This window comes from Apostichopus japonicus, chromosome 10 (assembly GCF_037975245.1).
Source record: "Apostichopus japonicus isolate 1M-3 chromosome 10, ASM3797524v1, whole genome shotgun sequence".
Taxonomy (NCBI): domain Eukaryota; kingdom Metazoa; phylum Echinodermata; class Holothuroidea; order Aspidochirotida; family Stichopodidae; genus Apostichopus; species Apostichopus japonicus.
This window is the reverse complement of record NC_092570.1, coordinates 6,567,409-6,583,176: the sequence shown is the minus strand read 5'-3', so window position 1 is coordinate 6,583,176 and position 15,768 is coordinate 6,567,409. Positions and strand designations below refer to the sequence as shown.

The window sequence follows — 15,768 nt, the reverse complement described above, 5'->3', positions numbered from 1 at the left end:
TCAGAAAACTGCAACTGACTTTGGACATTGTAATCAAACCATGAACCTGGTTTTTAAACTCTGCTTTATGTTACCCTGGTAAAAGGCAGAGAGCCAGGTTCTATCCAGGAGACAGTTACATCATAATCCCCTTTTGGAAGTCTTTTTTCCTTTCTTTAATATAATGATAATACATTATTTTATCCAATATTTCCAAGGACTGTGGAACCACCCCCTCCCCCCCCCCACCCCTGCCAACCATCAGACCTGGTAACAAGTACTACCAGACCTTTACTGACAACGGCAGAAAGAAATAATCACAACGCAAAGAACTGCACATTTTTAACATTTTATATTTAGGTAATATTTCAATAACGATAACAAAATCTGTTTTTTTAAATTCTTTAGTGTATTAAAATGTTACATTAATGGTCAACTGTACAGTTAAAAAGTGCAAATTACATGTAATGTGATGTCTCAATGACGCTATATGCTACACTTTATACACATAAAATACTGTACATTATTTATGCAGAGTATACATTATTACTTACTAATACTATATATACTTAAAATACAAAGATGTGTAATTCATCCATAGGCACATTCAGTATGTATTATGATACATATAAGGCAACATTTTTTAAAAATATTAGTAAAAGAACTATTCATTACATCGTCATGCCTTAACTTAATCTTGGCCCAAATCCCTCAGAAAATAGGACAGAGAGAATCCCTAATGCAGTAGCTCAATTCTGGGGACAGTCCCCAGATTTCATGGACTGAACCAGGAAATGATTTTTGCACATCTTCTAGAAATCATTAAATTTGTCCCAGGAACCATCCCCGATATTTGTAAGAAGGTCCGGATTCATTTTTAATTAAACCTATCTGGTCCTCCATGCTCAGAAAGCATCATTAAGGTATGTCGTGATTGGGTGCACCTACATACTTCATTCACACTCATTGATCAAGGCAACCCACATCATTTAGTAGTTTAACAGCCTGTCGTTTCACTTTCCAATCCTTCTTGTTTTTGCATTTAGTGGCAAATAATAAGACTTCCAGTTAACGTTAAATGTTGATAATGCTCTCCCTTGTTGACAACTTGTCCTTCTTTTCTTCAGATAAAATATATTCAGATAAATATCATCTATCGTATGTTTTGGGGCAAGTTAACAGTTGGTTACTTTTCACCGGATTCGCTCATTTGTTCTCACTACCTGAACTGTTTGTAACTAGTTTGGACTTACGGGACCCTACTTCTTGGCTGTTCTCTTGATGTAAGTGTGGATGAATGCCAAGATACCATCTAACCTCTGTTTCTGGAGGTAATCCAGGTATAAGTCTCTGTTGTGGGGCTGGATTAGGTTAGGGTGCAGTTTCTTATGCTCTGGTTGGGTCTGAGGAAAATGAACGAAAGAAGCAAATATGGTGAGAAGATAGTCTTGTAATATTCCTAGTTTGTATACAGTATCTCTCTCAGTGGTACACGATTTCCTATGAAAGTTAAACACTTCAAGGCAAGAAGGCCATTAATTTTAATACAGCAGAGATTAAAAGAAGGGACAAATACATAAATGTATACATACTGTAAATACTATTTTGTGATGATTTTCTAACAGATAAAAAACAACTTTATTATAACTTACAAGTCCCTGACTTAAAAAACCCTGAAAAATGCACATGGAAGGAATCAAACGACCCATGTAGAACTTTTCGCGACCCATTTCTAGGGTCGGACAGCATAGTCTTTCAGGCCATTGTATTACACCACCTCACATACTCACTTCTTTTAGAAACTGGTAAGCATATCCCAGCAGCCCAACATGTCTCAGGACCGAGAGGCCATCGTTGGGCCCATCTACAAGGGTCCGCTCAACCGCCTCATTTGGAACCACAGACAGGAATGGATCGGCAACTCTCTGGGTCTCTTTGAAGGCCTTGTTTCTCCATAGAATGTTGCTAAAGTCTAGAACGTACTGGTTGAATGGAGGTATTAGACTCCTTGTACCCTTCTGGAAAGACATCAAAGACTTCAGTTACTTCACAAAGGAATTATGAATGATGGATTGAAAATACCGATCAAGACCATAATCTGCTCTTCCTGAAGCAAACCATATTGCAAACAAGAAAACAAAACAAGTAAGACTGTACAACCACAGAAAATTATGTGGTCAAGATCCACTCATTTTTATGTTTCTTCTGCTGACATACACAATAGATGGTGCAGTGTGATTCAACATAAACACTATACTTTGGAATGTCAGTAAATTGTTGAGAAAGGCCTAAGCTAATTGTTGTAGGAATGGGTCTCTAGAGGTTCCTCACTACTGACTAAACACTTAGCCTAAGGTGAGCCACTGTACAATGTGACATGTGTACTGGTTTTACATGAAAACATTCTACATTAGAGGCCTGAGTTATTTCTAACTGATGCATTCTCTGCTATGAATTACACATTGACATTATTTGAGAAAAACTAAAACTCACCTACCCAAACATCACCAACAGCACTGGCTTCTTTCCAAGAACTGAACTCCTTGTGGTAGCTGAAAAATGAAAAAAATACAGTCATGTGACATTTCAGGTCTTCGTGTTTTGTGAAGAATTAGGAAAGACCATTAAAATTGTTAAACTTCAAATTCCGGTGATTTTGAAGAATTGTCAACTCACTTGCACATGATATTGCACATTCTCGATATGACCACGGCATTAGTAGAGAGCAACGCCCTGTATACGATTCCAGCCGATGGGATGCAGACATATGGGGTTTGGTACCTGCATCGTAGCTTGGAGACCTGTCAAAGAAAGGAAGAATAACCATTAAACCATGCCGTCGATCTTCAATCTCAGAATACACTAAAGAACCCATGCAGATAGCAGTAACTAGAGAAAACAAAATATGAGCTTACATCTGGAATCTTAGTGATAATGCTTAAAGCAGGAACTGACAATTATTTATCCGTCTCAATAATGGTGAACAAATGAAGAATGACAATTTTCATGGTACACAGAGATATCTCTGTATAGAAATACAATTATATACAGAACACACTGTAACCTATCACCTCAAATATCAATGAATATGCATCTAAACTGCCTACGTGTTTGCAAACTCACACTGAATTTCAGTTCTATAAATTCTTAAACAATTCCCAACACATTTTACACAACAACCTACACCCCCCACCCCTCAGATGGCTTGAATTGCAAATTATGAAGAAAAACATGTTTTTCCATATTTTCGTTACAAGAATTACAGCAAAGTTAAATACAGTAATGACTTCACTGACTCTTCATCCACTTATTCTTTTTTTTGCCTTTAATTTTCAAAAATGTTGTCACTGGAATACAGAAAAGTCTTTAAAAAGTATTTCGATACAATCATCACTTGTATGAGGTTTTGTAATTTCAGTTTTGATTGAAGGTACAATCAAAATGTGATTCATGCTTTAGTTTACACTCTAACAGATACACTGGTTCACACACAGACAACAGTATTTTACAAAACTAACCTCGTAGAGAGGAGCGATCAGACAAACTTAACCATTCTTACCATTTCATAAAACGTTAAGATATGATGAAAAAGGAGTATGTGGTCCTTCTCGGCTATCAGCGCCACCACGGAAATCTTATCCACAAAACTGATGAATTCCTCAATCGTGTGACAGAAGTCAACCTCTTCAGAGCTGGCAAGTTTAAAAAAATTCAATTATCAGGTACGTCAATTATGATCAAAATAGGGTATCATTCCAAATTCTTATAACAAAATGTAACTTTTCTGCCTTTTTCCTTTATAACAGACAATGTACATATACAAAACTCATTTCATCTTCAAAGGCCTCATATGAAGAAATTGTGACGATACATAATCCAGTATATTGTGTCAACAATTTGCAATATTATTTGAAAGATTCATTTAAAGTTTGTTACATGAATTATTGCAAAAAGAATGTAATTTGAAAAATATATGAATAAATATTTTAATATTTTGAACATTATTTGAGTAATTTTAATTTTTGCTCTTTTAAACTTTTGAAAATGATTTTGTACTGCATTATTGATATTCTAAAGGCCAAAATATCATGAAATTGTACAATGGAACAGACATATACAATCTCACTAAGGATCAAAAACACCACTATCACATAACGACGTCATGGCGATATCTCCACGGAATAGATTTGCCAACTCTTCTTTCGTTTTTGAAGATTCTTCAATTCGGAGAAACATTCTCAAATATTTAATTTTATGATTCCTTGAATCGCAACATGACTTTCAGCACCACAACAGGTTAAGGTTGACATTTTCATCCATGTACAACACAATACACAAGAAATTAACTATGGAAATACAATTTCAATATCACAAATGAAAATTTACTTTCTTCTCCTCCAAAAAGCAACGACGAATAACAAAATTCATTTAGGGAGCCAAGCTGTCTCTGAAAAGGAACTCAAGTTTATCCAACGGGTACAAGTCGTAATGTTCCAGAGACTTTGTAATCAAATGCTCGATGCCTGCAGTCAGTCGATCTTACCTCTCGTCTGACGTCTCTCCATCATTGCTCAACCCTGTCATTCCTCGTTTGGCTTTATACCGCGGAATCTCCTCGGTGATAAAATTTCTCAGCATCAGGGTTAACGTGTGGACGATCTGGCACTTGCAGAAGACGGATGAACAGAAGAAGATTTTTCGCAACGGCTCCAAAATCAGATCGTTTAATTCTGAAAAAGGGAAGATTGTTAAGCAGGAACAAAAAAATGATGAGTTGGTGACATCTGAAAAATAGTATTTAAATAATAATAATTCAGCGTCCTATTCAAAATATTGTCCTGGATAGCTTCCTCGGGGCAGAAAAGGAAGCAGAAAAAATAATATTGTTTCTTAAATACATCTTACAAGTTTTTGAAACAAAAGGAAGGCAAAAACTTAATATATTGTATAAATTAAAGAAATGAGGAATGTAATAAGGAAAGAGAATAATATTCATTAGTCTTAAAGGAAGATGTGTAGATATCAAGGAGTGTTAGCTCAGTGGTTAACGCCGGTGCCTTCCAATCATAAGGTTCCTGGTTCGAGTCACTCCAAGATTAATGTATATCGTCCAGTCACAGAGTTGTTGACAATTGACAATTCATAATCATGGAAAAATATTCGTTTGATTCCTTCCATGTGCATTTTACATCGTAAAATATGAACCTAAGAGACTGATTTCGGTCAGCTTGCAGCTTTGATAAGCCAATGAGGCTTTTTCACAAGTTCCTGCTTGCAGGAGGATCTAAAATACATACATACATACATACATGCAAGATACATACATACATACATACAAGATACGAGCAAAGGTTTTTAACAGCTGATGTAAGGTTTCACATACTTGGAAAGGCATAAAGTCTGAACCTGGAAACAAGCTTCAGAATCTGCGGCCTGTAGTCTGCTCCGTTCCAGGTGTGAAGGTAACGGACCAAGAAATTCTCACAAGCTGGTACACCCTCCTGTTTGTAAGAGATTTTGATACAAAAGTATTGAAAAACTATTAACTGCTCATCATCATCATTTCGATAACTGAAGAATCCCTCTCACTGAATACATTGATGATTTCTTTGAAAACCTTTAAGGAAAGGTTCGTAAACGGAGCACTAAAGCAGGCTGCACGCTGTCCCACGTCGGACGCGTCCTAACTCACCTCGACAGTTGTGACCTAGTTTTTAATAGTTGTCAGTATCTAACACTGAAATACTGATGTGCGTACATTATAAGGATGATCCTTGTTCATTTCCATGAAAAACTTATTTCTGCTTTAATGTTTCCATTTTGAATGGTTGGTTCTTGGCAGTTTAAAGTCGTGAAGCGCCACACACTGCCGACTGCCTGTCATGAAAACACCAACTTGTTGAGTTTCCTTGACTGAGGCCAATGCGACTTTCTACTGGTAAAGTCTTGTTCAGTCGTACTCTTAAGCATGCAGGCTGCAAACAATTTGCATCGAGGTGGGTCTCGTTCGGTCAGGCAACGAGCAGTCAGCTTACAAAAGTAACATTTTAATCTTACTACTTTCTAACAAAGCCACACTAGAAGATAATCACAGAATTAACTTCAGTTCCATGAATGTGACAAGATTGGTTACATGAAAAAAAAAAAAAAAAAAACATGTTTTAGGATGCTTCATCACAAGCGAGCAAGTTTTTCTATCAAACAAATTATCCAAAACAAAATAAGGGTGTTGTTACAATTTAAATCAAAACACTGACTATATTTCCCAAAACTTGAAGCAAAATGTACACAAACAAATTCTGAAATGTTGTATGTCACAGGTGCACGAATGCTAGAGCTGAAAACGCTTGAATATATCAGATTCCCTTGTAATAGGCTAATACCTGTTGGGAAGTTTGCTTCTCTAGCAGTGGGGGTTACAGAGGTCTCAGAAACTTAAATTCTACTTCACCTGTAAAAACTCAGTGAAATTTATCAATAATCTCAGAAAGCGTTCTCCACGAGCCCTGTCTGAACGGGGTTGGTCGACAATTTCTGAAAATTAAAAGAAAGAGGGAGAAATGAAACCTGGGTGTTTTTGAAATATCCTCAATAATCTTCATTTTCAAAACACTTGTCAAGTGTCATAGATTGGCAGATACCAACTTGAAAGACAGGCTAAATTTAGATTGACTGCAATCATGACAGCAATGTTAGCAAGCAGCGTGTTTGTTAGTCGGCCTCTGAGGATTATCCTGCTAGGATCGAAACATCAGGCCCTTTTAATTTTTACACATTCTCTTACACAGGTTCTTTAGTGGATAAGCAGTTTGCTTACAGTTTTGTTTTAGTTGATTCAAGAAGCATGTTTGGTAGAAAATTGTTTCCTTGCTGTCAATGCCCGATTGCAATTTTGAAAACAGAGAGAAACTCTGTATAATAATTTTTTGTGAAAATTTTTCATAGTGACAAAAATACTATCCCACTGACTGCACATTATAATACTCTTTTCACAGAGGTCAAAGGATGATAGTTTACCTGTTATACAACAGTGAATTTTATCAATATGATATTGATAAATATTATCTAATGTGCTCACCTTCGTGTAACGTTTCGTACAACCAGAACCCCAACCGCTGAGATATCTGTTCCTCCTGACAGCATGCTATAACATGCTGGAGAACGGGAGATTTTAATACCGACGCTATCTGTCCGGGTAACTGTTAAGAAATCAAGTAATGAATGAACGAATGTTATGTACCATGTTGCTATAGCAAAAGTCATTTCAATTAACAGCCAGCCGAAACAAGCGTTCATGTACGCTGCTCATTTTAGGGCATAATTTGACCCCTGGTGAACTCAAACGACCATTGACCTCTGCCCACATTTAGCTTCTTGTACTCAATGTGGTACAATTACATACCAAATATGCGATCTGTCCAAGCTTCCCTTGCGATATTATGTTTAGGAAGATGCGTTTGTAGAGAGACAGGTAAGAGGGGAGTGAAGTAAATGCTTGGCGTTGGTTGACCTCAAATGACCTTTGACTTCCACCAAATTGCTATACAAATGCAATGATGTAAAGCAGATTTTGCACACAGAAGCCATATAATTTCATATAAGATAAAGCTCAGTCTTCAAAACTACTACACAAAATTTGAACACTACATTACTCCATGCATTTTACATGACAAAGATCTCTCTACGAGCTGTTGCATCATTGACAACAATACAATCTTTGACAACCATAATTATTCATACTGACCTAGATATGCAAATTAGTTATCCTTTCCTTTATTTGCTGTTGCAGAAGCTCGAGAGGCTTTCTGTCAATCTTGAGTGAAACTTTACAACAAATGAAATTCTCTACTTCTATAAAGCCAGCAGCAAAAAACTATGACATAGCAGCTTGAATATTTGTTTTCCCCACAGAATCAGACTGTTGAATAGACCACATTACAATGACAAGCAGGCAAATTAATATCACCATGGTGACTCTCATTTTATGAAGAGTTCCATCTACAACCTGAGGAGAGGTAGTACCCCTTCCCTACCATCTCCCAGTTTCATTTCCCACTTTAGAACGAGTGGTACAATAAAGCCCAGGTATTCAAAGTGGGAGTCACAGCCATTTCTAGGGTCGCCAAAAACATCTGGAGGGTGGCAAAAAAAAATCAGAAGAGGTACTGCCAATATTTGTGGGGGAAAAAAATATGTGGAAGAATCTTGAACATAAAATTACTTCCCAATATCACCATTGTGCTTAGTCATATAAGAAGAGAAGATTACGGTCTCCTCCTGGTAGACCCGTTCCCCAGGCAACGATATCTGGCACCAGAGAAGAACATTTATGTCATGAATACTTTCAATCTGATGCACCTCATAGACTTAAAAGATAGAATAAATTAGAATTTTGTCAAGAATATTCATAATATGTTTTCATAAATAAATGTACCTCTATTCTGTCTAAATTGTCCAACAGTTCTTCAAACGACCGTATCTGTTCCGCTGGTGTGATTGGTATGTGTGACCTAAGAAGAGTGAGGTCAGCTAGACTCTCACCACCAGTCACTGCTGCACTTGACACGGATGGAATGACATCTAATCTTCTCCTCTTAGAGACCTGACAAAGAAGATCGAAAAATAATTGAAATGAGAGTTGAGGCGTTAGATAGTACAGCAACATTCCAGCTCCATACCACAATATATGGATACTTTTTCTCTGTTGTCAAATGTTCAGACAAGCGATAGCAAGTGAGATGTCAACTTCCTAGCGGCGAAGGAAGCACAAAGATGGGATGGGAGAGGGTGGGGAGGAAAGTAGCATAAAATGGCACAGCGACAGGGTAGATAACAAACTTAAATAGATCCATGCAAATATGCACAGAAAGGACACAGGGTAAGTGAGTGATGTTAATGATGTGGATAGATATCACAAACCCAACATCCCATTCTACTTCCTCTCGAAAGTTCTGAACAACTGGCATTTGTTGTTGACTGTATCAGACAACGGTCAATGCACTCATAGGCGTAGGAGCCCAATTTGATTTGGGGGGGGCTGTAACGACTTGCCCGAAATGTATAACCAAAATTTTTGTGCGCTCCGCACACGTTCAACATCTTAATGTGCATATCATATAGGTTTGCATTGGTTATTACACCGCATGCCAACAACGTACAATCATTTGCCGTGTTATTACCCTTCCATATTGGTTATAATTATTGGGGAAGTCATTACAATAATAATGATCATAATATATCAGTTTAACCATTGAAAAACACATTGCAAATTATTTTTCTTTCAGTAGGTGCCCGAAAAAATTCTCAGCATATTGCCCGAATTTTCACCAAAAATTTTTGGTTGGGGGGCTGCAGCCCCCCCGCCTCCTACACCTATGAATGCAATAACACACAGCCAAAAACTTCACCCTCACTCCATTCCCAACAAAACTGGCTCTATATGCCAATATTGAAATAACAAAGTTTCATAATTTCAATAATTTATTTGGTTAAATGCTTCTCCAAAGCTTAAATCAACTCACAAGTCACATCTCTTTCTTGGCAGAAGGAAAACTATAGATCTACAAAAAATTATCGAACATGAATCAATGAAATGACTGACTTTTCTTCCTTCTTCTTCGCTCTTCTCGGTGATATCTGCACCCAGTGTACCCTCTGCTTGTCTTATCCTCTCCTGGGCTTCCCTGATATCTGCCATCAACTTTCTATCTGTGGCCCGGAAAAAGACGGTCCTCGATGTCGGAACCGATATGACCACTAGGTGAGGTGCGTAGACCTTGTACAGCTTCAGTAGACCCATCAGGTGAGGCTGAGCACCCTAAAAAAAAAAAAAAAGTGAAATTATATTAAATTACTCTTACTAAAATTACAAAATATGTCTGTTATGTAATAATTATTTCAAACTGCAGGCCATTGGCTGTTTCCTTCTTCTTCTTTGTCAAGAAAGATTTTAAGCCAAAAAATCCATGTCATGGAAACGAAAGGTTTAATATGAATTTAGAGAATTTCAGAATGCAAGGCCGATGGGGAACACACAGAAATGTTGAGTGCTTCTCTCTTCTTTTTTTTGTGGGTAAATTTCTCTTCTCTTTCTTTCTTGTTGCCTTTCTTGACTTTACTTTCATCGATTGCATAATGGACAAAGCAGATAAATATCATACAAATGTGATAAAAATTTCAACTTTGCATGCTAACCTTGGCATGAACAGTAAGCAAACTAATAAGTTAATCATATGAATGAATGAATGAATGAATGAATGAATGAATGAATGAATGAATGAATGAATGAATATGTCACCACACCAACTCAGTTGGAACTAGAAGAGCCTTGACTGGTAAAACTGAAAGTTTATTAACAAATTAACCTAGATGCCACTTCCAATACATAGATATGACATCACACAATATATCACATTCCTCTTAGTTGTCTTTCTTCTTTTACCGCAAGGTCGAAAGAGCGTTTCTGTGATCTGATTGGAATCATTCAAAGGACCACCCCCCCCCCCCAAAAAAAACACCAAAAATCAACTTACAAAGGGTGCTGTCATATCGGTCCTACCTAGTTCCGAGAAACTCAACAAATTGCAGGCTCTGACAGTCTGTCTGATAGATCAAAACAGCACCTTTAGTTGATCACTAATAGTATGTGTAATCTCTTTCCTAGTTACTGAAGAAGAGATCTTTGAAAACATATTTTCAAAGCTTCATGGCTAATTGTTTTAAGCATTTTAACTTGCGTTTTGAAACAATTTTTTTGGTTGGTCGAACTGCATGAATGAGTGGAAACCTTGAACTAGGCAACAGCCAAGCGCACCTCATTCGGCTTGTTTGCAATGCTTGTGAGTGCTTTCACGCCATCGTGTTACTTAGATTCAGAGATATGTAAAGAGAAAAGATTAGAACAAATATGACTGCCCCCTCGGCAGAAACGCTGGACAGTCACATTAAACTCAATTCGGGTGTAAAACCATACAATGCTACTCATCTCACTATGAGATTCAGCGAGCGAGTTTCAGAAAGTCATGATATTTATTTATAAAACATAAAAATTTGTCTCAAATTATTTTGTTCTTACAACTCTCTTTTGAAGGTTGAGAAGCCGCTGAATGCGAAACAGGACGACGTCATCCTTTCTTGTTAGTTTGTAGAGAAGGTGGCATACATGGGGGCACTAAAATATATGAAAAAGGAAAAGAAAAGGAAATAGTTGTTTGAGTTTTTCAAATAACGACAAAATACATATTAAAAACAAGGTTTGATGAAGTTCTCAAAAGGGTTCCCTCAGATTGTAATGATTCCGTTCTTAAAGTTCTAGAAATATTCTGGTGGCTGTTATTGAATGCTCAATAGAAAAGATGGCAATTCTCTGCCTCCGTAGGCCCAACCCACATCCTCGTAGCTATTTGTAATTTTGTATTGTGAAGATAATATGCATTTTTCAAATTTGGTGGTATTTTGTGAATGCATCTGACAATAGTAGAGTGATAGGGAATAGTTTAGCATTCAAATTTTGTGTTGCAGTACTTGAAGGCAGTTAGACTTTCTATTATAAAATATGATGGTTCCTGAATTCCTGTGTATAAATAAAAAGCTTTACAGCCTTACACTTTTACAGCAATTTGCTAACTAGTGTTGCATTTTGCAACACAATACTAGATAAGTTATTCCCTGATTGAATCATGTCATCGTCGCAATTCAGGGTTTTTTTTTTTGGGGGGGGGGTTTAAAATTAAAAACAAAAATTGTAACATTTTAACATCTTCTTTCAGGGTCATCACGAATTATAACCCACAGAAAAAGTGAGATAACATAACCTCACATGGAAAGAAATAATAAGCACACTTCGTACCTTTCCTCAGACTGAAGCGTTATTGCATTGTCCAATTAACAAATTCTGATGTTATTATACATCTTAACACAAAGGACTCTTCTAATTAATTTGATAAACTTACCAATAAATCATTTTCAATAAAACTAAAGATGACACCATAGAGAGCCTGCACTTGCTTGGAAGAATCCCAAAGGTCGAAGGTTAGCACCATCCATTTCATCAGCATGACCTACACACAAAAACACAAAACATGTCCACAAACACATCCAGCAGGCCTTAAAATTATCTCAAAATAAGCTGTTTATTGTTCCAAGCCTAACCATATTCATTGTTCTAACAATAGAAAACAGAATAGCCAATACCAGTACTGTTGACATTGATGGATTCTCTCAGTACTACCAAATAAGTTTCTATTTATCTTCTATATTTCTATATACTGTTAAGCTTAAATAGAAGTCTTCTATATCAATCAAGTAAAAGCTAACTCCCAAATGAGTCTTTTTATGAAAATAAAAAAATTATGAAGTCAAATAGCATATGTTATTACAATAATATGATGCCTTTCTTTCTGGTTTTCCTAATAAAAATATAATGTAAACTCACTACAGTGAGATAATACCCTAGATATGTAGTCAATATTATAAATTTACAAAGTTAACAGCATATCAATTAGCTTTCAAAGTTATTTTATGTTAATACAGGTCAAGATAGCAGAAGGATTATTAACACAAAAAGGAAGCTATTGTTTTCAATTTTGACATTATTTGTTTCAAGAGGAAAGTGAAAATTTTCTACGTACCTGAACTTCGTTGGCCGCTTTTCCAGTACATATCCAAGACAGACATTTCAGTACTAACTTTTCAGCGATGTATGTCTTGGGAAGTAAACATTTGATAAGTTTGGAACTGGTTGTGTTAGCTGAAAATCAAAGATAATGCAGTCATAAATATCATTCCAAAGATAGCATTATCTAGCACAACAAGTCTAACACTTATTAAAAATGAGTCTTCTGTGCATTGGAATACATGTAGTTTAAGACAGGGGATGCATAAATAAATACAACAAGTGGAGTAAGATTTCCTGAAATATTATTATTGTACAGATCCAACACTAATATAATGTATTCTGAATAGATGGATAACAGTACAGTACTGTATAATAAAGTAAAATGCAAATTAATAATAAATGCAAAAGTTTAGTACAGTATAAGAGTAAAATGTAATACGTATATCACAAAGAGGAAGCTGGAGTTACTCTGTGAAGAAAGCTTCCCTGCATCAATTTATATTCTCCAGCAAACAAAGATTCAGTAGTGATTCTCGACAGCTGGACCTGAAGGCTACCCCCAAGACCAGATAAACAGGAAGGACATACCCTATTGTGTTGATAGTTTATGTCAGCTAAATGAAGATGACCAGGAGAAAATAAATGAGTGGTCTGAACCTATGTGATAAGTTTGTGAATTTGAGTCCCTTGGGCAGAATAGTTCGTGAGCATATGGGTCGCCAGAGAGAACACTTCAGGGAACGCTGCTTTGCAGGATGCATGGTGATAATGATTGCCAGCTTGTGGTACTACGTACATAATTTAGTTTAAGACACAAACGTTACTTACCGAACTTCCCTGTGAGAGCTACGTCAAGAAGGACAGCCAGCTTATCAGTAGTCAGTCCTTCTGTTTTGGCAACATTCTCAACCACCCCAAGAGCAACTGATAACTCAACATTGTTGCGAACTTTCCTGCTGGATGTTTCTGAACCAAAACAGAAGGGGGAAAAAACATTAATGAAGTTGCATATTTTATAGTACTTGAAATAATAAGTTTCACAGAGAAAGGAGAATTTGTATCCAAAAGTTTTAAGATCACCATTGCAATAGGCTAAATATGAAATATCAATTTGCATATAATTGATATTCATAAATCAGAAATCAGTCCATGTTGGTCACCAATAAGCAATGTCACTGGTGAATGCAGAAACAAGAGCACCAATGTTTCTGCATTGCTGCATTTGTGAAGGCCAACCTGTAACCTTATCGAGTGTTAGATTTCAAGTTGAATACATGCATTGATATAAGGTATATATGTTTAGTAAACACAAGATGATCATGGAATGATTAAGTTCAGTAGGTTTGATGAACTCTCAAAAAAGTATTTAAGGAAAGTTTCACTGTATTTGTATAAAAGACTGTCAGAGCATTGGAAATGCTTCAAAGTTGGCTCCTGGCAAAACATTGTACTACCCTAAGAAGTATTAAATAAATTACTGCTTCCTTCAAATTTACTTTTAGACCGATGTAGAAATGGTACGCTTACCAACAGGGCTGTAGCCACATCAGTTGGGGGATGTCCCCCCCTTCCCCCCCCCCCCAAAAAAAAAAAATCTTCCAGATGGTTCACAATTAAGAACACATGCCTAACAATACTTGTTTTGCATTAATGTTCTTATCATGATGGAAATGATATAAGCCCCCCTATCCAAACAAACATTTCTCATTTTAACATCTCCTTAGGAAATTGGAACCCGTAATGACTAATAATTAGGTAAGTAAGCACCAGTACAATGCTTTCTTAGCACACGAATGGGTAAATAAGCAAGAGCACCATCCTTATAGATTTGACAAATGGGTGAATATTTCCATCTTTAGAAAACAATCTCTTAATTACATGACTAACCACTTGTGAAGAAAGCAATCTGTTCCTCTAAACTTAAGTCATCAGGAGTCTGTTGGGATTGCTGTTGTTCACTAGCGTTCCTTTTCATTGCTACTGGTTTTCTTTGTAAGACATGTAGACTAAACACAGCTCCTCATTTCATGAGATCACTAGTGGGCAATAAGCCTATGCCAATAACCAGGCAGCCAAACCCACACTGTCCAGTCTCTGTTCCTCAGTCTCAGTGTCTCTCTGTATCACTGCAAGAGAAAAGTTGTGAATATGACATCAATGACATGAATCACAAAAGATACTATGTTTCACCAAGTCATGGATGTCACATAGACCTAAGGAATTAGTTAAGGGCCATTGGACCTAGGCCTACAATTAAATTGACTTAACCTTAGACCTTCACTACAGTACTACTACTGGCAGTACTGCCTGGTTTAGCCTAGGTCAATGTCTGTAACGTAATGCTTTGTTAGACCTAACACAGTAACACCAACAAAACTTTCCAAATTGGGCTATGGCTTCACCTAAGCTAATGTTAGGCCTAATGTAAACTGTTGTAAAGTCACCACCATTATATGTTCACCACCTAAATTCATCACTACTCAAATTCAGAGTAGGCCTATAGACCTATGACTTATTAACGTTTGAGCCTAAATGTAGCATATAGAAAGGGAAATGTTACTTGTAAGTTCTTCGACCTAGCCTTGTCTATATGCCTACCTGTTGCCTAGTCGAGTGTTAGTTGCTCAACAATTTCTGTATGTCTGGTATAACTGCTTGCACTAGAACTCCCTGGTCCCCTGTTCTGACTTACTGAACAAGTGATTAACATTAGGCTATACAATCGACTGGCAATTGTTGTGTGTTAGGATAAGTGGCGGTAATAACGGTAGGCCTAGATAAAATAACTTCATGTCCATAGCACTGGTCGGCCTACAACAAAATTTGCCACAATGACTTAATCAAAAACAGAAATTGACTTTTTAAAAACCCAAACCCGGAATTAAAGGCTGAGACTTTCGAGAAGGTTAACACAGACCGTAGTGAAGACAATCCCCAAGTTTGAAAATGTACACATAATCTGCACTGTTTTTCTTATACTGCTATTTGAAATACCGCGGCGTTAATACTGCCCTCCATATTCTGAGTTATTTTCGTGGTACTTGGTGAGAGTTGTAAACTCTGTGCGTATTGCCAGCCATTTTGATTTTCCAACTTTAAAGCTATGGTAAATAATTAATGATATATTCGATTGATAAATATTTACAGATATCTTTATTAAAGTACATCACAGA

At 36.7% G+C, this 15,768-nt stretch overlaps 1 protein-coding gene across 4 annotated transcripts; it reads right to left on the bottom strand.

The window, feature by feature from the left end:
* Positions 1 to 314: 314 nt before the first annotated feature.
* LOC139975371 (centromere protein I-like) lies at positions 315 to 15,649 on the bottom strand. Of its 4 annotated transcripts, none has more exons than XM_071983279.1 (17): positions 15,513 to 15,649; positions 14,483 to 14,721; positions 13,424 to 13,561; positions 12,609 to 12,727; positions 11,931 to 12,038; positions 11,054 to 11,149; positions 9,581 to 9,796; positions 8,414 to 8,581; positions 7,058 to 7,178; positions 6,431 to 6,513; positions 5,363 to 5,480; positions 4,523 to 4,709; positions 3,539 to 3,671; positions 2,656 to 2,780; positions 2,477 to 2,531; positions 1,770 to 1,997; positions 315 to 1,382 (listed from the first exon to the last, which is right to left on the bottom strand). In XM_071983279.1, the coding sequence occupies exons 2-17, from the start codon at positions 14,568 to 14,570 to the stop codon at positions 1,239 to 1,241; spliced, it is 2,127 nt and encodes a 708-aa protein (XP_071839380.1). In that variant the 5' UTR covers positions 14,571 to 14,721; positions 15,513 to 15,649; the 3' UTR covers positions 315 to 1,238. The 4 variants fall into 4 exon arrangements, with proteins under 4 accessions (XP_071839380.1, XP_071839381.1, XP_071839382.1 ...); XM_071983280.1 differs by having other exon boundaries at positions 15,471 to 15,611; XM_071983281.1 differs by lacking the exon at positions 15,513 to 15,649 and adding an exon at positions 15,194 to 15,452.
* Positions 15,650 to 15,768: the final 119 nt, after the last annotated feature.